The sequence below is a fragment of the Talpa occidentalis genome, unplaced genomic scaffold (assembly GCF_014898055.3).
Source record: "Talpa occidentalis isolate TD23 unplaced genomic scaffold, MPIMG_talOcc4v2.1 talOcc4.10, whole genome shotgun sequence".
Lineage (NCBI taxonomy): Eukaryota > Metazoa > Chordata > Mammalia > Eulipotyphla > Talpidae > Talpa > Talpa occidentalis.
In genome coordinates, this window is record NW_023600993.1 from 81479838 (window position 1) to 81500277 (window position 20440).

Below are 20440 nucleotides of genomic sequence, written 5' to 3' on the forward strand. Positions count from 1 at the left end.
GGGAAGCTTTATATCACCCTCCAGGCTCAATGGTGTTGTACAGTGAACTATCTTAGAACTTTACAAAAAAAAAAAAAAAAAACCAAGCATCATTTTTAGTATAAACAAATGCTTCAAATGTATGACATCTATTTGTTGCCTTCAAAGAGAAAACTTTTAACTCAGGCGCTTGGCACTAAGATCACACAGGATCAACTCAGTGGACTGACTTAAGTGTTAAACTTTTTTAAAGTACGTTAAGGGCTTGCACCTGCTCCCCCATCCACATAGATGTACTGACACGTATTTGACTAAACTGACTGCTACATGCCCAAGCAAGCAAGCGGAGCAGATTTTACAAGATAAGCAACCAAGTGTTTTCATGTCTGAGGGTGGCTAGAACACAAAATTGCCAGTCATCTTGTGGGGGAAAAGAATGCCTTTGAAAAAAAATATGTAGGGCATCATTTTAGATATGGTGAAATGTATTCAAATGCCATCCTGTACACAGGCTGGGTTAGGAGCTTTTTTTCCCCTTGATGTGCTGCTTCATCGAGGGGGCTACAATGCACATGGTCCGGCTCCTGCAGTCGTGACTGAGAAGATGATTTTTGGAGCCTCATAATTCTGAGTGTAGTACTTGGGTAACGGCTCTGCCTGAGCGCACATTAGAAATGCAGAATCTCAGGCCACACCCCAGACTCACTGGAATAGACCCTGTTTTATAACTCGATCCCAAGTGGCCAGTAGACACATGGAAGTTTCCATCTCTTTGAGGCATTTCTGGGGATTCCTGTGCACATTAACATCTAAGTTTTATTTATTTATTTTTAAGATTTATTTATTTTATGCATATGAGAGCTGGGGTACAGGTCAGAGATGCGGGGTGGTGAGAGGATTCACCAGTCAGAGTGGGGAACAGAACAGGCAGACTGACTGAAATACACTGCTGAGAGGAGCAGGGGGCGAGCCAGGAGAGGTCTGCTGCACCGTGCGGGTTCCTCCCTGGCCAGCCAGGGATGGAACTCATGTTGCAGAGACTGCAGGCAGCTTCATAGTGTGGTTTAACCCCTTGCGCCATCAGGGAGGCCCTCTAAGTTCTATTTAAACTGTTTCAAGTTAGATAGTTCACTGTGAAGCCTGCAGGGCAGTGAGATGGTCAGAAAGTTCTGCCCTGGAGAGCAGCAGCTGTAAATTATGTCAGCAGGATGGAAGAGGACAAGCAATTTACCTGAGTGAAGCAGATTTCCATTTTGCCCCTCATCTCACCTTATCTACTCCCTGACCCTCCCCCGCCCCAGAACAAAAGGAATAATATCCATGCATTCTTACTTCTTTGTGATTATCCATCCATATGACACTTATTCTACAGTTAAGTTATTCTTTGCTGCTAGGCTAACAGAATGTGACATATAAACATTCAGTGGATCAGTATCATAGAATTAGCTATGCCTGTGGAATAGAAATATGTTATGTTTAAAAGTGTTGCAAATTGCATAATGATTTTTCCACCTCCAGTAAAAAAAAAACTGAGGGGAAAATATGGAACACTTAGATTATCTGGGGTTATAAAGCTTGCTACATCAATCAACTTTACACACTCTCTCCATTCTTAGCCTCTTGAGGTACAATTTGAAGAAGCAGTTGGAGGAGAAATTATGAAAAAGGTGGAAGCACAGATAAATTTGTAAACCATTCACCCTCTCCCCAACTTTAAAAGCAAAAAAAAAAAAAAAAAAAAAAAAAAGAGGACCGCCATCTGGACCTACCGTACAGGTTATAACTGTGCCAGAGAGGCCCATGGTGACACAGCCGAGATCAACACGAAGGCAAACCACACAATCTAATCAATTTTGAGAGGTGATTTCCTCCAAGTTCAAAAACTTTTTTTAAAAAAAATCCCCTCTAAGACCATTCAAAGTTTCATAAAGAATAGTGGCTGAAGATTCAAGAGATTCAGTTATGATTAGTTACTGATAATGCTTTCTCAGAATGAAGAAATGGGACCAAATTACTTGTAAGAATGTAGACTATTCTAAGAATATTGTTTCTCATCTGCTAAAAGGATCAGTCCCCAAAATTTATGAAACTAAACAGAAACAAAATATATTCACACATCTTCATATGCATATTGGGATTACATTTTAGGTATATTTACACATATATAGTGTATATGTGTTCTTATGTTTATATATATGTATATGTGTGTGTGTGTATAGATAGATGTAGATTGATAGCTCACAAGAGAACACATTTGTGTTGATACCACTGAAAGTAATCTAACCAAGAAAATCAAAACCAAATTCTCATCCAGAGTATTGGAGATGAGAAAGCATCATGGGCTATCATTTTTGAAGATGTTAAGCTGTGCGCTCTGTCCTTTGTATGCATGGCAAGAGGATGAAGAATGACTTAGGACAGAGGCAATCCTGTTCTCCAAAGTTGCATCTAATACTAGTAATTTTCATCTTTTGAAGGGTGATAGATAGAAGGATAAAAAGATTTTAAAAGAAGTTGGAGGGCCTCCTGGTGGCCTAGGGGTTAAGTCTCAGTGCTACCACCTCGAAGACCCACTGCAAGCACCTGAGTTCAACCAGCCAGGAGCTGACCCACATATGGCACAGCAGACCTCTCCTGTCTCACTTGCTGCTCCCCTCAGCAATCTGCCTGTTCTGCTCCCCAATCTGTCTCTGGTGAATCCTCTCACTCCCCTGCACTCCAGTTCTTCTACACAAAAATAAATTTAAAACATCTTTTAAAAAAGTGGAAGTTGTAAAAGATAACTAGTATTAACTATAAAATACAATTGAGTGCAATCTCAAAGCAAGTGTGAAGCCCATCACCCCCAAAATGTAACCACTTTCATGGTCATCACAAGTTAATGCTTGGGAAGAATCTGATTACTAAGTCTGTTCCATTACTCATATGCTATTTTTTTCAGTTCATTCCAAGGCAAAGCTAGGAAAGATTAGAAGTGGGCCTCACCAGTCAAGCCAGAATCCAAGGTGACACAAAGTCCTAGAAGTTAACCTAACACTTCTAGGAAAATAGTGGCAAGTTATGGGTTCCTTGGCCATGTAAAGTAGCCATGGAACCCGTCCTGGGGTCTGATTTCAACCCAGGCACAGAAGCTCTGCCACTGGGAAGTGCTCACCCTGAGCGGCCTAATTTGACTTCATTCTCTTTGGGCTTCCATCCAATTGGCAGATGCTCTTGTAGAAGCTGATCTCAGACACTTTCCCTTTCTAATTTTTTGGCACCATTGCCTCTGTTGCATGGGATATCATCTCTGAAACTTAATCTTGGGTTCCCCAGGTTTTACTTGTTTCATAGTTTTGGTTTTCTTTTAAATCTTTCTGCCCCAAAGAGGTTCATGTTAAATACTAAATCACTGGTAATCCCTTTGGTGCAAATATGAATTATCAAATGACTTGCTTGCCAATCTTCAATCATTGCTTGCCTTTTCCCCAGCTCCCTCTGAAATGAATGACTTCAGAAGCAGAAGCCCAAACACAAGGTAATCATTGTGAACATGGTACAAATGCACCGTTTTCTCTTACAGGTTGGGCTTTATAGGATGAAACACCAGAGGGCTGATATTTATTATCTGAAATAGGTTTACCATTTGGAGAAATGTTCAAACACAGAGCCTTGGAAAGAAATGCAAGCTGATTGAGCAGAGAACAGGGGTGGGCAGAAACCACCATGGGCACCATTAGGACGTGTGTTGGGCAACTTAGAAAGCTGTGTTCTTCTGAGCACCAAGAGCTCCCAGGTTGAGGGAAAAATTAAATACAAATCAATTTACAAATCTCCCTGAGGGCCACGAGATAGCAATTTTAAATATACATGACCACAAGATCCATATGAAGAAATCTTATGTTTTATTTAATACTTTGGCCAGACCAGCCCCTTTGAAGGGATCACTAGTTTAGGAAAGAAGAACAAACCATCATTCACTTTCCTGCAGATTCATCAATTTCCTCATTATTTCTATTGGTCCTGCTTTATTCTGTCTGCAAATTAAGGGGAAGGGGGATGGTTTCTATATTATATCAGCAATGTCTGGTTCTTATCCAAATATTCCACCTAATAAGGACGTAAGTTCTCATGGATTGGACAACCACTCTGCAACATTCCTGAGAATTGAATAATATAATAATCTTGAAAGTCCGCAGAGTGGATTATCCACTTTTTTTTTTCTGGACTTGAACTTGTGACCTTAACAGTAGCACTGCAAAAAAAGCAAATGTGCTAAGCACTTTGCCAGAGTAACCTTCCATGTAGACTTTTCATCTTAAATACACACAACTGAAAACAACTACAATTTTTTGAAAATTATGTACAAACCCAATACTTCTTTTGATTACATATAAATACAAATTAGCTATTTTTCCTAAAAAGTGGTTATAATAGTAAATAAATACAAAATAAATCTGACCATTATACTTCATGTGCTGGGGTTGAACCCATATAAAATGTACAACTAAATACATTTTAAAATCTTTAAGGAATAATTTCTCTGATTAAAATATTTGTTTTCCCAACTTCTTTTCGTAGATATAAATATATTTTCAAAATAGCTGTGTTTTTTTTTCTCCATTCCATTCCATAAATAAAGTCTTCATTGGGAAATATTAAAGTGTCAACTTGTTTTTTTTTTCTTTTTTCTAAAATATATATATATATATATATTTATATTTATTTTATTTTGCTGTGCTAACGACACCCACAACCCTCCACAACCATGTCCTGATAGTTCTTTAATACAACCTTTTCGTTCTCATCAAGGTACAGCATGGAGATAGCACTGAGTTCCGTTGGGACACAGCACGCCTTAGGGATCTTAGAGTTCACGGAATTGACCAACGTCTGAACGATGGCGTGATTAGTGGAGTTCAGGTGATCGGCCAGGGGGAAGGGGCACTCCCCGTGGCAGTAAAAGGCATGATACCCCGGTGGGGCGACAATCCAGTCATTCCACCCCACATCGCTGAAGTCCACGTACAACGGGTGTCTCTTGCAGCTGGACTTAAGGCGTTTGCGCTGTTTGTGTTTCGCCTGACGCTTTTCTCTTTTGTGGAGAGGATGTCCTTTCCCATCGTGGCCAAAGGTTACCAGCAATGGCCTTATTTGTGACCAGTTGTGCTCACCTTGGTGCAAAGACCTGCTAATCCTAACGTGTCTCTTGGAGACACCTGGGTTCTCCGCTAAGTGGGCCACTTCCACCACAAAACCATGGTTGGCGAGCCCCTGGGCCGTCCACCTCATCACAGCAGGGGTCACGTCAAAACTCTCCCACCTGCTTGTGTTCTGATTCACCAGCCTGGTGTCCAAAAGTCTGGTCACAGGGAACTTCGAGTTGGCTGTGGCAGGTTTGATAATTTCATAAATATTAATCCGGTGATGGAAACTGCTATTGTTTTCCAAAGCCTCCTGCATCTGTTCCCGAAAAACCTGAAGTTCTGCTGAGGTGATAAACTCCTCGGTGGGGATAGAAGTTAAATTAAAGAAGAATCGGCGGGTTGTTTTTCCACTCATTTCTGGCAGTTCTTCCAAAGATTCTAATATGATACAAGAAGGTAGGGGAAAAAAAGAAAACTCATTCAATAAGAGAAGTAATGACAATCTGATTGCATATGAGAATTTGTAAACCAGGGTTTGGTTTTAACTCATGTAAAAATCTGCAACCGGAAAATAAAACTTTCTTCTTCAGATAAAAAAAAAGGACTCTCCTTTTGCTATACATTCATTTCAACATGCATACCATGAAAATAAAATTTGATCATTCACTCTTAGTTTTTTTAATTCAATACACAGATACTGCTTCCAGGTGGCTATAATAATGGGGAAATGGTGAAGCATTTCTTTGGAATTCACAGACTTTGGGCAAAAAAAAAAAAGGTCAACACTATAGTTAGTAGAAGTCTAATGAGTGAGGATTTGAGGAAATTATTGCATTTCTTAAAAAGAAAAAGGCTTTAATGTCAATCCCTTAAACAGTATTTTAAAACATTACTCTGCAATTTAGATGATTTACAAATCTTGATATACAGATTTCAGTTTCCTAATTAAAGACTCTGAAACTCAACATCAACGATGACATTTTGCAAAGCACACCCTACTATTTTACTCAAAAGTCCAGAGACAAAGGCATGTACAGGGATTGACTTCTCTGGAAGCATAAGGGTGGTACTAGGGCACCATAGTAATTAAGGGCAGACAATTTCAAGAGAAATAATTTCCCTGCTGTTGTCTGTTCTCTCACCTTATGACCCGAAAAATCTAAATCTCAATTTAGATGATTTTGGAAGGAAAAAAAAAAATGACTCTCTTCTGTTTGAAATTCCTTTATCTTTGAAAATACAAACTATAACAAAAACATGCACCTATCCAATAATAAGCTGTGGGACAAAGACAAACAAAAAGAAAATCTAACAACCTATAAAAATATCATCATGACCTTCATGATGCAAGAGATAATCTCACAATGCAGAATCACTCTTCTACCTCTATTATCATTATTTCTAAATAGCCGCTGAAGTGGGCTCTGCATAAAAGCTCTTTCTGATTTAAGATTCCTGGGTATCAATTTTAAGGAGTTCTGTTTGCAAAGCAAACAATAAAGTGTATCCCAGTATCTTAAATGTTGTAGTCTGCAAGTCATCAAAGTTACCCATTATTAAATGGATAGAAAACAATATATTATTACTAAATGGATAGAAAACATTAGCTTTGAGATATTTTGGGTTTATTTTCTTCTTCTAGTTTTATCACATTCTCTCATTTCACTGTCAAAACAGTTACCAGCTTCAGGATACAATCAAAATGTTAGCAAAATTTATTTTCTGTAGTTCCATGTCATCTCATTATTTTTATCAATTTCAGGGCTATCTTTCCTGGAAATCCAAGCACTGTAAGTTGTTCACAGAATCAAGGGGTCTGAGCAAAGGGGAGGCACTTCAGATCACTTTCTCAGGGAATCTACCTGTTAAATCTTCATCATCAAAGCAACAGTCATCATTGCAAGCTTAGAGGAGCATCAAGTTCAACATAGGCAGCTTATACCAAAATATGCAGTAAGGACCACAAACTTGGACCTTCACACAGAACACCTCAACACCTTAAATCTTCAAAAGCAGATTCTGATTCAGTAATTCTCAAGTGGGGCCTGAGATTCAGCATTTCTAGCTAGGGCCCAGGTGGAAGTGATACTGAGAGCAGGTGTACTGCTTTCTAAGGGTTAAGGTTTTACAGAATGCTTTTTGTAACCCAGAATAAATTACCATGAACATGGTAAAGTCCCTCTTTGTTAAATAATATAAAAGTCAGTAGAATCGCCATGAGTGTTGGCCAAGAAATAAAGAGTTGGGTGCAGCCAAAGACTCTGAATAGAGACTTCTAAAGCTTATCTATTTGGGCATGGAAAGTACCAAGACAAGAAGTGAGGCCTCTGTGATCCCCTCATGCTTGCAAATCCACACCTGTTGGGGATACCTTTGGGAGCCATCCACAGTCTAAACCTTCCTGAGCTAATGTACTTCACGCCAGGCACTATTTTTAAAATAACTCTCCTAACAAGTGAACCAGAGCTCTCCTAAGTGGCTCCCAACAAGCACCAAGAATTGCATTTAGTTTATTTTTTCCTCTTCTCCCTGCTTTCAGCAGCTCCCTGATTTTTCTGCTAAAGGTATTCTTTCAGCAGAGAAACCAATGGCTACCAGAGAAAAAAGGAGAAAGAAATCAGTAGCAGCCACCACACAAAGCCAGACCTGGGCCTGACCTTTCTTATACCAGCACACCTAAGAATGGCCTATTTTGGGCCTCCCCTGGTGGCGCCATGGTTGAGTGCTGGGCTGCGAAGCTGCCTGCAGCCTCTGTAGCGCCAGTTCAATCCCCAGCCACCGGTGAGGGTTTCACATGTCATGCAGACCTCTCCTGCCGCCTGTTGTTCCCCTCAGCAGTGTATTTCGTCAGTCTATCTGTTCTGCTCCCAGCTCTGGCTCTGGCGAATTCTCTCACCCTCCCGTGCTTCTGACTGTACCCAGTGCTTGTATAAATAAATAGATAAATCTTTAAAAAAAAAAAAAAAGGGCCCCTTTTCTAAAAAAAAAGGGAGGAAAAGCGACTTATCTGGGTATAATAGCTGTACTAATAAAGATGCCCAGAGAAACCATAATTGCAACAAAACCCCTGAATCCAAATCCATAGATTAAAAACAGAGGTTGTAAACACACACACACATACACAGCCAGAACATGACAGTCAAGGGACAACTTCCAAGTAAGCATGTCAGGTAAGTGAAATAAGGAAAATGGACTTAAAAGAAGCATAAAACAGATCATTCTCCCAAAGATAAAGATTGAATCATATAAAATTGCCACCATTGAATCAGATTTGACCTATAAGGCAGCAATTTCACTTGCTTTGCAATCTTGTTGGAGGTAAATGGCGAAAGGACAATCACTTAGCAAACTTGGCAAAGGAGAAAAATGCACTATTCATTAATAATAAATAAAATGTGAAGCACTTCCTCTGATTTTCTAATTATATCTCAATCAGCCTATTCCTTGAAGGAATAATGCAAAGGCCTCCAAGATAACACCCTGTCTGCAGACTCAGGTCAGAGACAAGTTAGTTCATAGAAACCCCTAAACTTGCCCATGTTTAGGGCACCAACTACCCTTTGCTTTGATCTGTAAGGGAGCAGCATGAATTTTTTTCTTAAGAGTAGAAAAATTAAGATCTATTTGAAATAAAGGAAACTTAAAAGCTGCAAAATATCACAGCAAGGCTGGGTAATCTGAAAGCATAGAGTATTTACCTAAGAAGGTCATATGATTTTTTGAAGATTTACAGATGATAATTTTCTGTAGATAATCCTTGTGAAATAATCTCAACTTGTCATGGGATTCGAGGATTCCAACTTATCTTAGACCTGGACTCCTGAATCTCTAATCCCCAAGGTAGGTATCAAAGTAAGTTAGTCTTAATAAATAGAGCTATGGGTACAAAATGTGGGATGTAAAGAAAATAAGGCAATAGCGATGTTCCACCTTTCTCCAAAAGTGAAGTTCTAACTTAATTGTCTATACTTTGTCAATTATTCCTCTACATCAAAGTAATCCAAAAGATTACTGAATTCCTCAGCCAAGCCAGGATCCATTCTGACCTCCTCTTCCCTAGACAAGGAAAGAATATGCAGTAAAAGACATAAGTCATCACAAGAATGTGAGCTAGTGGGCTGAATAATTGTTTTTTCTATTGTTGTTTGAAGTTTTTATTGGGGGAGGGGCAGGTCTGGCACTAAGAACTCTATGTGAATTATCTCACAGTAAATTGATTAGGGAAGAACTGTTATTATCTTCATTTTGTAAACAAAATAGTTGGAATTCAAAGAGGTTATGTAACTTTCCTAAGGTCACAGAGCTGGTAAGTGAAGAACAGGGCAATGAACTTGAGTCTCCTACAGTTCCCAAGTTTCTGGCCACTAGAAGGCACTAGCTAGCTTAAGGGCGGAGTCAAAAACTAGACCAAAGCCCAGCCCATCAGGGGCACATTTATATTTAACATGATGGTAATCATAGGATGGATGAGTTCTGTCCCAGAAAAAGGGTTGGAAATCTACTACTCAAGTATGGTGGAGGGAGTTCCCAGAACTGCATGAGCAGATGAGCTAAGTGGCAGGACCCAGCAGATGTGGAGTGGTTATTTGGAATCACTGACACTTATGGTTACCTTTTTATTCTAAAGTATGGCAGATTTCAGCAAAAGGAGATTTGTCATTTTTAAGACTATCACGGGACTCTATGGGCGAAACATGTCCATGAAGACAACAATGAAAACTTGGGAATGTTCTAGCAATTCAGTAAGGTTGGCAACCATTGCCCTGAAATAGAAATGAAAGTGGTCTTGAATCATAAATAGTATTTTCTAGAATATTAATGGTGAGAGAATTGATATATCAAGGAACTATCAAATACCAAAGGGTAAAAGTAATCAGTTTAAAAGCAGCAACAAAAGAAATGGCAACGAAAGGAAAAAGCATGGTCATCTGCACTGACCCTGATTTGACCTTGGCCTTCCCTTAGCCCCTCTTACTGCCCTCAAACTAAATACACAAAGAGCAAATTTAAAAGCAGACAAAGCAGCTCAAGGAGAAGGGATGAAGTCAGAATATAGAAGAACCACTAAAAGGGGTGGCAGGGAAAACTTTGGGGTGAAAACTAGCACTGGGTAAAAAGCTTCCATTTCTATGAGCACTTGCAAACAGAACACCTGCCCTATAACAGGGACATTCATCCTCATACCCAAATACCTGTGGACACCAGGGAAACACATCAGGTGAGAAGGATTTGTTTCGGGAGTTCTGTGTATATGTTCAAATCCTGTGTATATGTTCATGGGGAATTTGTGATCCAAATTCTCCTTCACAGGACAGTGTCTATTTCTTAAAATTTTCCTATTTTCATGAAAGGAATATTTCATGATATTTTCATTATAATTATCTTTGGCGGAACAGAGTTAGTTTCTATGTCAAAGCTTTGGTCACACAGACAATTGATTTATTTCATGCCAAAAGACTGTGTCCTACAGAATCTAGAGAGAAAGCAGGCAATCCTATATCCTAACCTGACAAGAAAGTGGAAAAATTTTTGCAGGGCCAATGAATTCAACCAATTTCCATGTGATTTTAAACTAGAGCAAAGCAGAAGTGAGTTTTCTATCCTTGACAGCAGTCATGAAAGGTCTTTGTAACCCAAGCACTTTTTAATGAATGAAGAAAGAACATTTTTGCAGTGCTTGGGATTTCCCAACAAAAGGCCACTAGAGATAAAGTTTAACAGGAGAGGGCCTCCCCTGATGGTGCAGCGGTTGAGCGCTGGGCTGCGAAGCTGTCCGCAACCTCTGCAGTGCCGGTTCGATCCCCGGCCACCAGTGAGGGTCCCACATGGAACGCAGACCTCTCCTGCAGCGCCCGCTGCTCCCCTCAGCAGTGTGTTTCATCAGTCTGCCTATTCTGTTCCCCACTCTGGCTGTGGTGAATTCTCTCACCCTCCCGTGCTTCTGACTGTACCCAGTGCTTGTGTAAATAAATAAAGAAATCTTAAAAAAAAAAAAAAAGTTTGACAGGAGAAAAATATAGACATTTTTGTCTCTGATCACCTGTCACGTGGTCCTACCATCTTCACATACTAGTTGAAAGAGCCCTATCAAGATATGTCTTGTCTTGTAATTACCGAATCATCTGATCCCATCCACAAAACCAACAGGTAATTCTTGTAATCAGGTCCTTTGGTTCTTTAGCAAATAAATGCCCATTAATGCTACATTGACCAAATTCTTTTCTCAAGGCACTGGCCTTAATCACATGGCTTATTAAAAGTTTTTTGGTGGCATGCATGGCACGGGATATTTATAAAGACCAAGCTCTGATCAGGAGACAATGAAATGTTCTTCAAAAAATGCAATCTGATGATATATAATTCACAACCAGAAAAGAAACAGATTTATTGGAATTTGGCTGAAAACTAGACAGCACTTCTCTACCATCTAACTGCATTAAGGGCTGAAGTTACTACAAGATGATTTTAAGCAAGTTGTTAACTTCTGTGCTATTCTATATATAGCATACTTTAAAGATATAAATTCTAACTTAGAAACTCAAGCATACTATTTAACTTAAAATGACACACAAAAAAATGTCTGTTTAGTTTTGATCAAACTACTGCTAGAGAAAAAAGGAGAAATATACAGACTTTGTTGATGGACTCCTCATGTAATTCAATGTTTTAGGTGTCAACTTATTTAAATCATCTTTAAATCAGAAGAAATACACGGAACTTTCCTGGTCTTAAAAATAAAGTTAAGAGGGCCTCCCTGGTGGCACAGCGGTTGAGCGCTGGGTTGCCAAGCTGCCTGCAGCCTCTGCAGCGCCGGTTTGATCCCCGGCCGCCAGGCGAGGCGCAGACCTCTCCTGCCGCCCGCTGCTCCCCTCAGCAGTGTACTTCGGTCCTTCTGCCTGCTCTGCTCCCCGCTCTGGCTCTGGTGAATTCTCTCACCCTCCCGCGCTTCTGACTGTACCCAGTGCTTGTATAAATAAATAAATCTTTTAAAAAAAAAATAAAGTTAAGAATGGCTTCCATGCTAAATTTCCAGAAGTAGTTGAAATAGCTATTCTTGTTACTTTTTTAGCAAGACAGACAATTCTGACGGGCATCTGCTGGGAGCGATAAACTGGATCTATAATCATCCCAAAGTTATGATGATACCGTACACATAACAACAACTTCTGCTTTCAGTGGATGAATAAAGGAGTAGAACGTGATCCTATTCCCATTTAAATATGATTTTTTTTTTTTTTGCTAGCAGAGAGCACCTGAACTAGAAACGCGCTGAAAATAAACTGTTATCAGTTCAGTTCCCTTTATATAATGCATGGCGACCATGATGGAGGAATACTTTTTGCATGACCTGCCTAGAACATTGCTCTCACAAGTATAATCAGCCTCACATTGGGAGAAAATGCTTGCCTGTGACAGTTCTCATTTGTTTGCATCAAAGGCCAGATTTCCACTTAAAATTTACCACCTTAGCCCAGCAGGCAAGAAAAAGGGAACTTCACTCCAAATTCCCCAATACCCTACAAGTGGATACCCGGTCATATACAACTCTGTACCTTCTCTGGAACCTCAAGGAACTCCTGCTCTATTTAAAGTGTCTTAAGACAAAAGGGCATTTGAAAGTGTAGGGGAAGAACCTGATAACATGCTTTTGACTAACTTCTCTAATAACTTGGGTATAACAGAGTCCAAGAGCATTAAAAAAAAGTCCTTAAAATGGTTCAAATCCACCCAATGCCTTTTTGATGAAACAAGCAGACACATCCTACCTTAGAAAAAACACATGCAGTGTGATAAAAGAAAAAAACAAAAACAAAAAAACACCATCCTGCATTTCAGTGCACAGTCGGGAGAGAGTTGCTAAAAACTTGTATCTGAAGTTTGCCTTGCTTCTGCTCATCTCAGATTTAAGCACAGGACAAGAAAGTGATTGTAGAAACGGTAAGACTGATCTCCCACGGGGATTAGACAGGGATTTGAAATCTTCCAAACTGGGCTCAGATCAACTGTAAATTAGAAAGACTTTGGAGCCCTGGGCTTTAATTTTTTCAATACTATGAAATTTCTGCCCTTGGCTCAGGCTAGCCTGAAACCTTGGTTTAAGCAGGAGAAGCAGATTTATAGAGCCAGGGCTTCCAAACAGAAGGAAAGAGATCCTAATCTGTCCCTCCTTCTCCTTTTTGCCTCCGAAATTCTTGCACGTTTAACTGACTAGGGGCATGCCTTTTGCCCTCATCTCCCCCATCACTTGATTTCTCTCCAGTTCCTAGAGGAGGAGGAGTCGCTCTTCTGGCTGCCGGCCAGGAAAAGGGTGCGGATTTACCAAAGGGGAACCCCTGGCTCCCGGCCACTCAGGCAGTGCGTGAAAGCCAGGTTCGGAAAGGTTCTAACAGAGGCAAGTATGGAAAGGGGTTGAGCTCACCGGCCAAGTCACCCTTCCAGGGATGCCTGCAGTCCGCCCACGGTGGGGCGCTTTACGGGATGACTCCCAGCCCCGATCTCCGCCCCCACTCCCTGCTCCACACCTCACCTTCGTGGTGGAAGCTGCGCACGGTGTTGGCGAGGCTGGCGGCCCTCTCCAGCCGGTGGTCCGGGGCGGGCGCACCCGGCTGGCCCGAGTGCAGGCGGTACAAATCCAGCATGTACGGGGGCACCACGGCGTCCCTGCTGGGGGTGGGTCTCTGCTTCAGGCCGAACATGCTGAGGAGCCGCAGCTCGAACTCGCTCAGGACGTCGTCCGGGGGTTGGGAAGAGGAGCGGCCAGCGGACGCCGCGAACTTCCTCCGGCCGAGCTCGGGAATGAGACCGGTCGCGCCGCCCAGGAGGACCTGGAGAAGCAGCAACGCTAGAAGACAGCGGGTCCCGGCCACCATGGTCGACCTGCGGACAGGGCCGACGTGAGTCACCGAGCTCCCAGACTAGTCCCCCCGCTCGTGGCCCCGCGGCCCGGGCTCCCGCTCGGCGCGTTTGCCTGCTCCTTCGGGGTGTCCGCTTGGTTTGCACCACTCCCCGGGATACTCCAGAGGGGGGTAAGGCTCAAATATTTGGGATAACTGAAGCCCCCCTAGGTCTTGAGCCAATGACTTTCGCCCGCCTATCTCACTTTCAATCCATTTGACATAATTTGCCCACCCCCACCAGCGTCAATGACTGCCACCTTTTTTTTTCCTGTGACATTTGCGCTGACAGCCTGTGCGGGGAGCCCTGGGAAACCACCGCTTGCCGACACCCCCAGGGCTCGCTTGCATATAAACATGCAGGAATATTGCATGTAACTTCCTTGGAAGCGCTGTGTAGGACTTCCTGATACACTCAGCGTCCATAACTTGCAGACTTTGTGAACTTAAGAGCACAAGTTTTGAAGTCACTTGCAACTTGGGACCCAAGCTTCTGAAATCCCAGGTGTCAAGACAGGCCACTGGACTCCAGCGTCTGCGCACACGTACACACACACACACACACACACGCGCGCGCGCGCGCGCGCACACACATACACGCGCGCACACAAGGACTCAAAACACACATGTATCTTCCTGGGATTACGTAAACGTCTAATATCTATTAGTTCACGTGTCGGTACAAAGTGGCACTGAAGTCCTGCCCCCCTCACATTCCTGTAAAAAGAAAGAACTCAACATCGAGTACTGTCCCAAATGGGAAGTGAGTGGCTCTGAGTAGAGCGAGCAGGTTCCCCCCAAAACTACAAGGGATCGCCATGGCAGGGCCAACAGGTTGGCAGCTAACGGGTGAATACGGGGGCCACCCTCTTGACGGGATTTCTTTGACTTTTTTTTTTTTTTTTAAATGATTTAAGTGTTAACAGCCCTAATAAAATACCGAAGAGAGGGCAGGAAGGAGGGGTGAAAAAAATGCAAGCCAGGAGGGCTAGGCGGACCGTCTCCAGGGGCGGTAGGACGGGGGCGCCCGAGCAGGGGCTCAGCTGCACGTGGACCCGTGGGGGGGTCTGTTTACGTCCGGCCAGACTCGTCCCAGGAGGGACTCGGGAGCAGCGGCCGCGTGGACCCCGCGCACCCCCTTCCCAGCCCCAAGACCTCTACCTTTAGGAGACTGCAGACCGTCTAAGAAGCACGCGGGGACACGTCCATTGAAAGAACCTCCACATGGAAAAATCTCTGGCCGTAGGACCTGGCGCTGGGAACGGGTTCCCTTCCTGTGCCTCCTACGCCTCCTCCTCCTGGGTGCCGGCCGGCAAGTCCTTCTTCGCACGCAGGGAACAGCTTCTAGGGTCGGACCCAGCGGAGGGGTGGAGCGGCGACGGGCTCGGAGGCAGCGAGGCTGGGGCTGCCGCGGCCAAGGCACGGGCGCGAAGTAGGGAGCGCAAGTTACTCTCCCTGCAAGTTCAAGAAGTCTCCAGCCAAGTGCTGACACACAACAACAGCGAGCGGGGGGGGGAGTGCGGGGCAGGGAAGGGAAAGGAAAAAGGAAAAGCTGGTGCTGTCGTTGTCCTCAGGAACCAGCGCCCGCGGGGCGCGCGGCTCCACGCGGGGCCGGCTCCGGGACTCGGGGGTCGAGGATCGGGCGCTCCGCGCTAGCTCCGCTGCGACCCATGGCTCGGAGCAGCCATCCTGGGCGACGCCGGGTCCGGGGAAGGGCGCAGCGGCGATCTCGGTGCCAGGAGAGTTGCCCGCCCGCATCACTCTGCCTCACTCCAGCGCACCCCCATGAGTGCTTGCCAGTTGAAATCACCGCGGCTCCGGCGCGCAGCCGTCCTCGGGCGCATTCTCCGGCGAGTCCAGCCGAGTCCCGGGCCGCCTAGGCGGGTGACCGCGTTCTCCCCTCGCTCTTCCAGCCCCCGGGCCAAGCAGCCGCCCCCTTTGTGGCCAGCCTGAGGTCCGATCACACTTCGGTCAGCGCGTCCCAGGCCCCGAGCTCCGGCGGGAAGCGCTCGGCATCGCGGCACGGGAGCTCGGCTCGGGGCTCCCCCGCGCTCGGCGCGCCGGTCCTCGGCGCTGGCTCGGCCCGGGCAGCCGAGGCCACGGCGCAGTGGCGCGCACCGCCGGGCGCTCGCTCCAGCCCGCGCAGGGTCTGCGGCGCGCGGGTGCCTCGGGGTTCCCAGGAGTCCCGCGAGGCGCTCGCCCTGGGATCGTTCGAATCGGCAGCGGAGCCGGTGGCCGCTCGAGTCCGGCAGCGGCTGCCAATCCCCGGCGGGGTGTGGGAAGCGGAGCGAGAGGCGCAGCGCAAGCTGAGCGCAGCGCTGCGCGGCGGGGCGAGGACTCCGGAGGCGACGGCGGCGCAGTGGCGCGGCGCTCGCGGCTTTTAAAGGGGACGCCGCCTGGCTGCTACCTCGGAGGAGGCCGAACACCTCCCCCTCGGTGGCACGGCTCGCTGGGGATCCCCGAGCGGGCGGGAGCAGCGCGCAGGGGTGTGGACCGCGCGCGGGGCAGCCGCGGCGGGGTGGGGCCGGAGGCGGGGAAGCGCCGCTGCGGAGGGGGGCGCTCGCGGCCCCGGCCCCGACCCTCCGGGGGCAGATCCGCTGGAGCAACCGACCCTCCCCGAGACCCCCGGGGGCGAAACCCGGGGCAAACACCGGGTCGGGACTTTATTTCCCACCGGACCCGTTATTCGACTTTCAGTTTGAAGGCTTTTGGTAATAAATGACTAAGAAAAAAAACATTAAAACTCAACCAAGTTAGAGGGCATCTTGGCACAGGCTTGGGGTAGACACTTGGGTGTTTCTCCAGGTGGGAGGAGAATTAAAAGAACATTAGAGACCGGAAAGTGGATGCTATTTCAAGTTTAATACACGGATACATGTAGTAACGTAGGTAACACATTTACATATGTATACGTAGAGATTCGTTTTATAGAAATGTGCATGTTTGTAGTCATAGAAATAGATGCAACGCACCATGTTGTCTCTAAATATATCCATCTGTATAAATATATGGTAAGGAAAGCACATGTTTCTATAAATATGGCTATATATGAATTGATGCCCTCTTCTATACATGATATGTTCAAGGTGGACTGTGTGCATGTGTGTGTGTGTGTATGTTAGATAAAGCCAGGATAAGAGGGATTTTATTTCTTTTTATGGTAGCAAACATTTCATGCCTTGTGATATTTATCTCTCTCCCAGCTCTGAGGCAGGCGATTAGCATCTCAGAGAAAGGTAAAATGATGCACTGTGTAAGCCAAGCATAGGAGACGATTCCAGTTTGGAAACTCAGAACCTTCTGTCCCACACTGTTTTACCAGACCCCCTAGCAGCAGGTTTATGACATGTGGTCAAGTGACTTGCCTGCCTCAGCTGAAATATTCCCCAAATCTGCTGCACTGTGAGTGTCCAGGCCAAGGCTTTCTTTCCTTCCGAGGATTCCAGGGTCCTCAGTGCACAGGTCGACTGGATTGCCGGAAAGGTCCTAAGTGCCACTGGCAGAAGATTTTTGGGAAAAGTCAGATAGGCAAAATCAAGTGTGCCTGTGCAAAGCCTTCAGCTGGAAAAGTGAGAGAGAGTAAACTCTGAAGCTGGAGCTAATAACAATCTATTATCCATTGTATTTTTTTTTTTTTCAGTTGGGAAACTAAAATAATTCTAGGTTCCGCTCCCGTAAATCGGATTAGCAACCCACAGAGGGGAATTAGGCACTGGCTGTTTCTGAAAGTATAAAGGTCAAATAAGGTATTTCAGAGGAAGCCTGCCTACTAGGAAAATAAATTTGGGAGGGGGGGTGGCAAAATGTTCAAGAACATGCTACTTTACTCCCTGAAAATAAAGTGCTATGGAAACTGATTGTCACTCTGAATCATTGGATCAAGTAGGCAATAAAACATATTCTACTCACAGACACTGAAGTCAAAAAGTGTTTACTGTGTTTCCAAAACAATTTCCTTCCTTAGCCAGTTTAATTGAGAAGTTAACAATTATTTCTGTCATCGGTGAGATATAAAAACAAAACAAAACAAAATTTATGTGAGACCTAAATCAGTATGTCGCTTTTAAAGAGGAGAAGAAAGTTGATAGCTGTTGGATGCCCCTCAAGTAAGATGAAGAGTAAATCTCAGTGATGACACCAATGAAGTCCTGCAGCTTTAGGCCTTCAGAACTTACACAATGGGAACTCATCAGTTAATGAAATGATCTTCAAAGGTCAAGAATCTGAGGGGAAACTGGTACTGCCAGTTCAGTGCTGCCCACCTCAGAATCTCTCTTATGTACGAGATGCAATTTCTGAAGGATTATTGAATGCCTCTCTCAAGCATAACTTCATAAATTTTGGCTTTCTCTCTTAAGATCCAAGTTCTAGGGTTGTTTTTTAGAGATGGCTGCCCTCTTGTGGTGGAAACGAGTTTGAACTCTTGTGAGAAAGACGTCAACAAATTAAATCAATAATCTCCACACACTGATTTGGAGTGCAAAGTACAGGAAAATCATACCTACCCCTCATTTTCTAGGCAATAGGAAATAATTAACAATGACGCCTCTATAATGGAGATGACCTAGCTCTTTATTCTCCTTGTGGTAGCCATCTACCACCTATAACTTCAAAGTTAAGCTGCTTTTTTTTTTTTTTTAAGTTGAGGTTGATAAGGTCTGTTTTGTCTTGAAAATATCACTTACTGCTAGTCATGGTCAATGCTACTTTTTTGAAGTTTCATTAATAGTTTTGCAGCCCATAAGGTAAATTAATTCTTTCTGGATGTATCAAATGTGGTGGATCTGCCAGATGTGGGGAGCAGCTGAACTGGAGGGTGGAGTTGTTTGAGGTGCAGGAGATGGTAGATTCAACTCCCTCAGAGGGAACAAGCAAGTTGTGTAAAAAAAGCAAAGCCTACCAGGTAAGGATTCTATATAAGGGAGGTGATTGCTATTCCCTTCCAGTCATTTCATGCCAGTTTTTCAAGAGATACCGGAAATCGGCATTTGATTATGTGTGGACATGACCAAGGATGAAATTAAGTGCTTAAAGAGTCATACTTTGGCAACTTTTCCTTTAGCAGTTCAGCCCAGATAATGTTTAATTTTATTGCATCCTGCAGCTATTAGCATTCACCATTGTTCTTGCTAGGCCAACCATTATACAAATTAACATTAAAATAATGATCCTGGCATATTGTAAAGGTCACAGCAAGCATTAAATGATCCATCTACCTTGTAATTGTCATTCCACTGAGACCTGTGGCAACTCCCCTGAGAAACCTCTTGGCTTCTTAGCATACATATCACTTTGTTATTAGAGTGACACCAAACACCTATTCTACTTATTTCCCCTGGATGAGATTCTTTCACAGGGAACCAGGAGCCACAGCAAAATAGCAGCATCAAGTCAATCAAACTTTTACCTATGGAATGTACGATTAGATATGGTAGGAAGGATGGATAAGGTGGAGTGATCTATTTGCAAAAGTAGGCCTACAGGGCCCAGTCAGGGTTATTAACTTTCAGGCAAATAGGCACTACATCTTTTTTTATTATTATTATTTATTTATATATATTTTACATCATTGTTCAATTTTAAACAATGTTTGCTTTTTTCCCCCTTGTGTGCAGGCCCCATAGAATTTCCTCCACCAATGCACCTGTGCACCCTCACCACAGTCCCCTGTGCCCTCCTTCTTCCCTCCAATCCCTGTCCCTCCAGTCCCCTGTCCCTTGCAGAATGTCTCTGGTTTATAATTGTCTGTTTTTGTTTTGTTTTGTATTGCTGTTATTTTTCCCCCTGATGTCTTATTTGGTTCCCCTATATTCCTCCTATAAGTGAAACCATCGGATAGTTTTCTTTTTCCTTCTCACTTATTTCACATAATACCTTCTAGCTCCATCCCTGTTGTTGCAAATGGCATTAGTTTATCTTTCTTGATTGCTGAATAGTATTCCATTGTGTATATATACAACATCTTCTTGATCTAGTCATCTATTTTGGGGCATCTGGGTTGTTTCCAGGTTTTACCTATTATAAATAGTGCTGCAATAAACATAGGGGTACAGGTCAAATAGTAACTACATCTTTAACATTTTGGAGAATGAGCTGTGTGAATTACTAGACTGCGTATTAGGATGCACACTGGAGCCAGTCTATAAACAAACATATGATCATAGCCTGAAACAGAATTGGGTGTCTGAGTTTTAATTCTGGTTTGGCTGTGGATGGCTGAATTTAAAATGATTATGTACTAGCCAATCTATTGATCGGGATAAATAAGTACATGCTCTGTTTGCCTTAGATGGCATGATGAGCATCAAAGGCATAACATGTGTGGACTTGAGAATTTAAAAATGCCTACAAATTGAAGATCCTGATTACTACTTATTCTATGTATTTTTAAATGTATTTTAGGGGTTTCTGCCTGAAACGTGGCCTGACTTTGAGACACAA

The 20440-nt window shown here is 43.8% G+C and overlaps 1 protein-coding gene across 1 annotated transcript; it reads right to left on the bottom strand.

Annotated features, from left to right (window-relative positions):
* Positions 1-3386: 3386 nt before the first annotated feature.
* Positions 3387-16356, bottom strand: BMP2 (bone morphogenetic protein 2). The gene is made up of 3 exons (XM_037494883.2): positions 15161-16356; positions 13633-13982; positions 3387-5543 (listed from the first exon to the last, which is right to left on the bottom strand). The coding sequence occupies exons 2-3, from the start codon at positions 13973-13975 to the stop codon at positions 4699-4701; spliced, it is 1188 nt and encodes a 395-aa protein (XP_037350780.1). The 5' UTR covers positions 13976-13982; positions 15161-16356; the 3' UTR covers positions 3387-4698.
* Positions 16357-20440: the final 4084 nt, after the last annotated feature.

Coding starts and splice junctions, on each gene's coding strand:
- BMP2 (XM_037494883.2), bottom strand. CDS start 13,975: ATGGTGGCCGGGACCCGCTGTCTTCTAGCGTTGCTGCTTCTCCAGGTC. Junction 5,544..13,632: donor GCGCAGCTTCCACCACGAAG/GTGAGGTGTGGA, acceptor GTATCATATTAG/AATCTTTGGAAGAACTGCCA.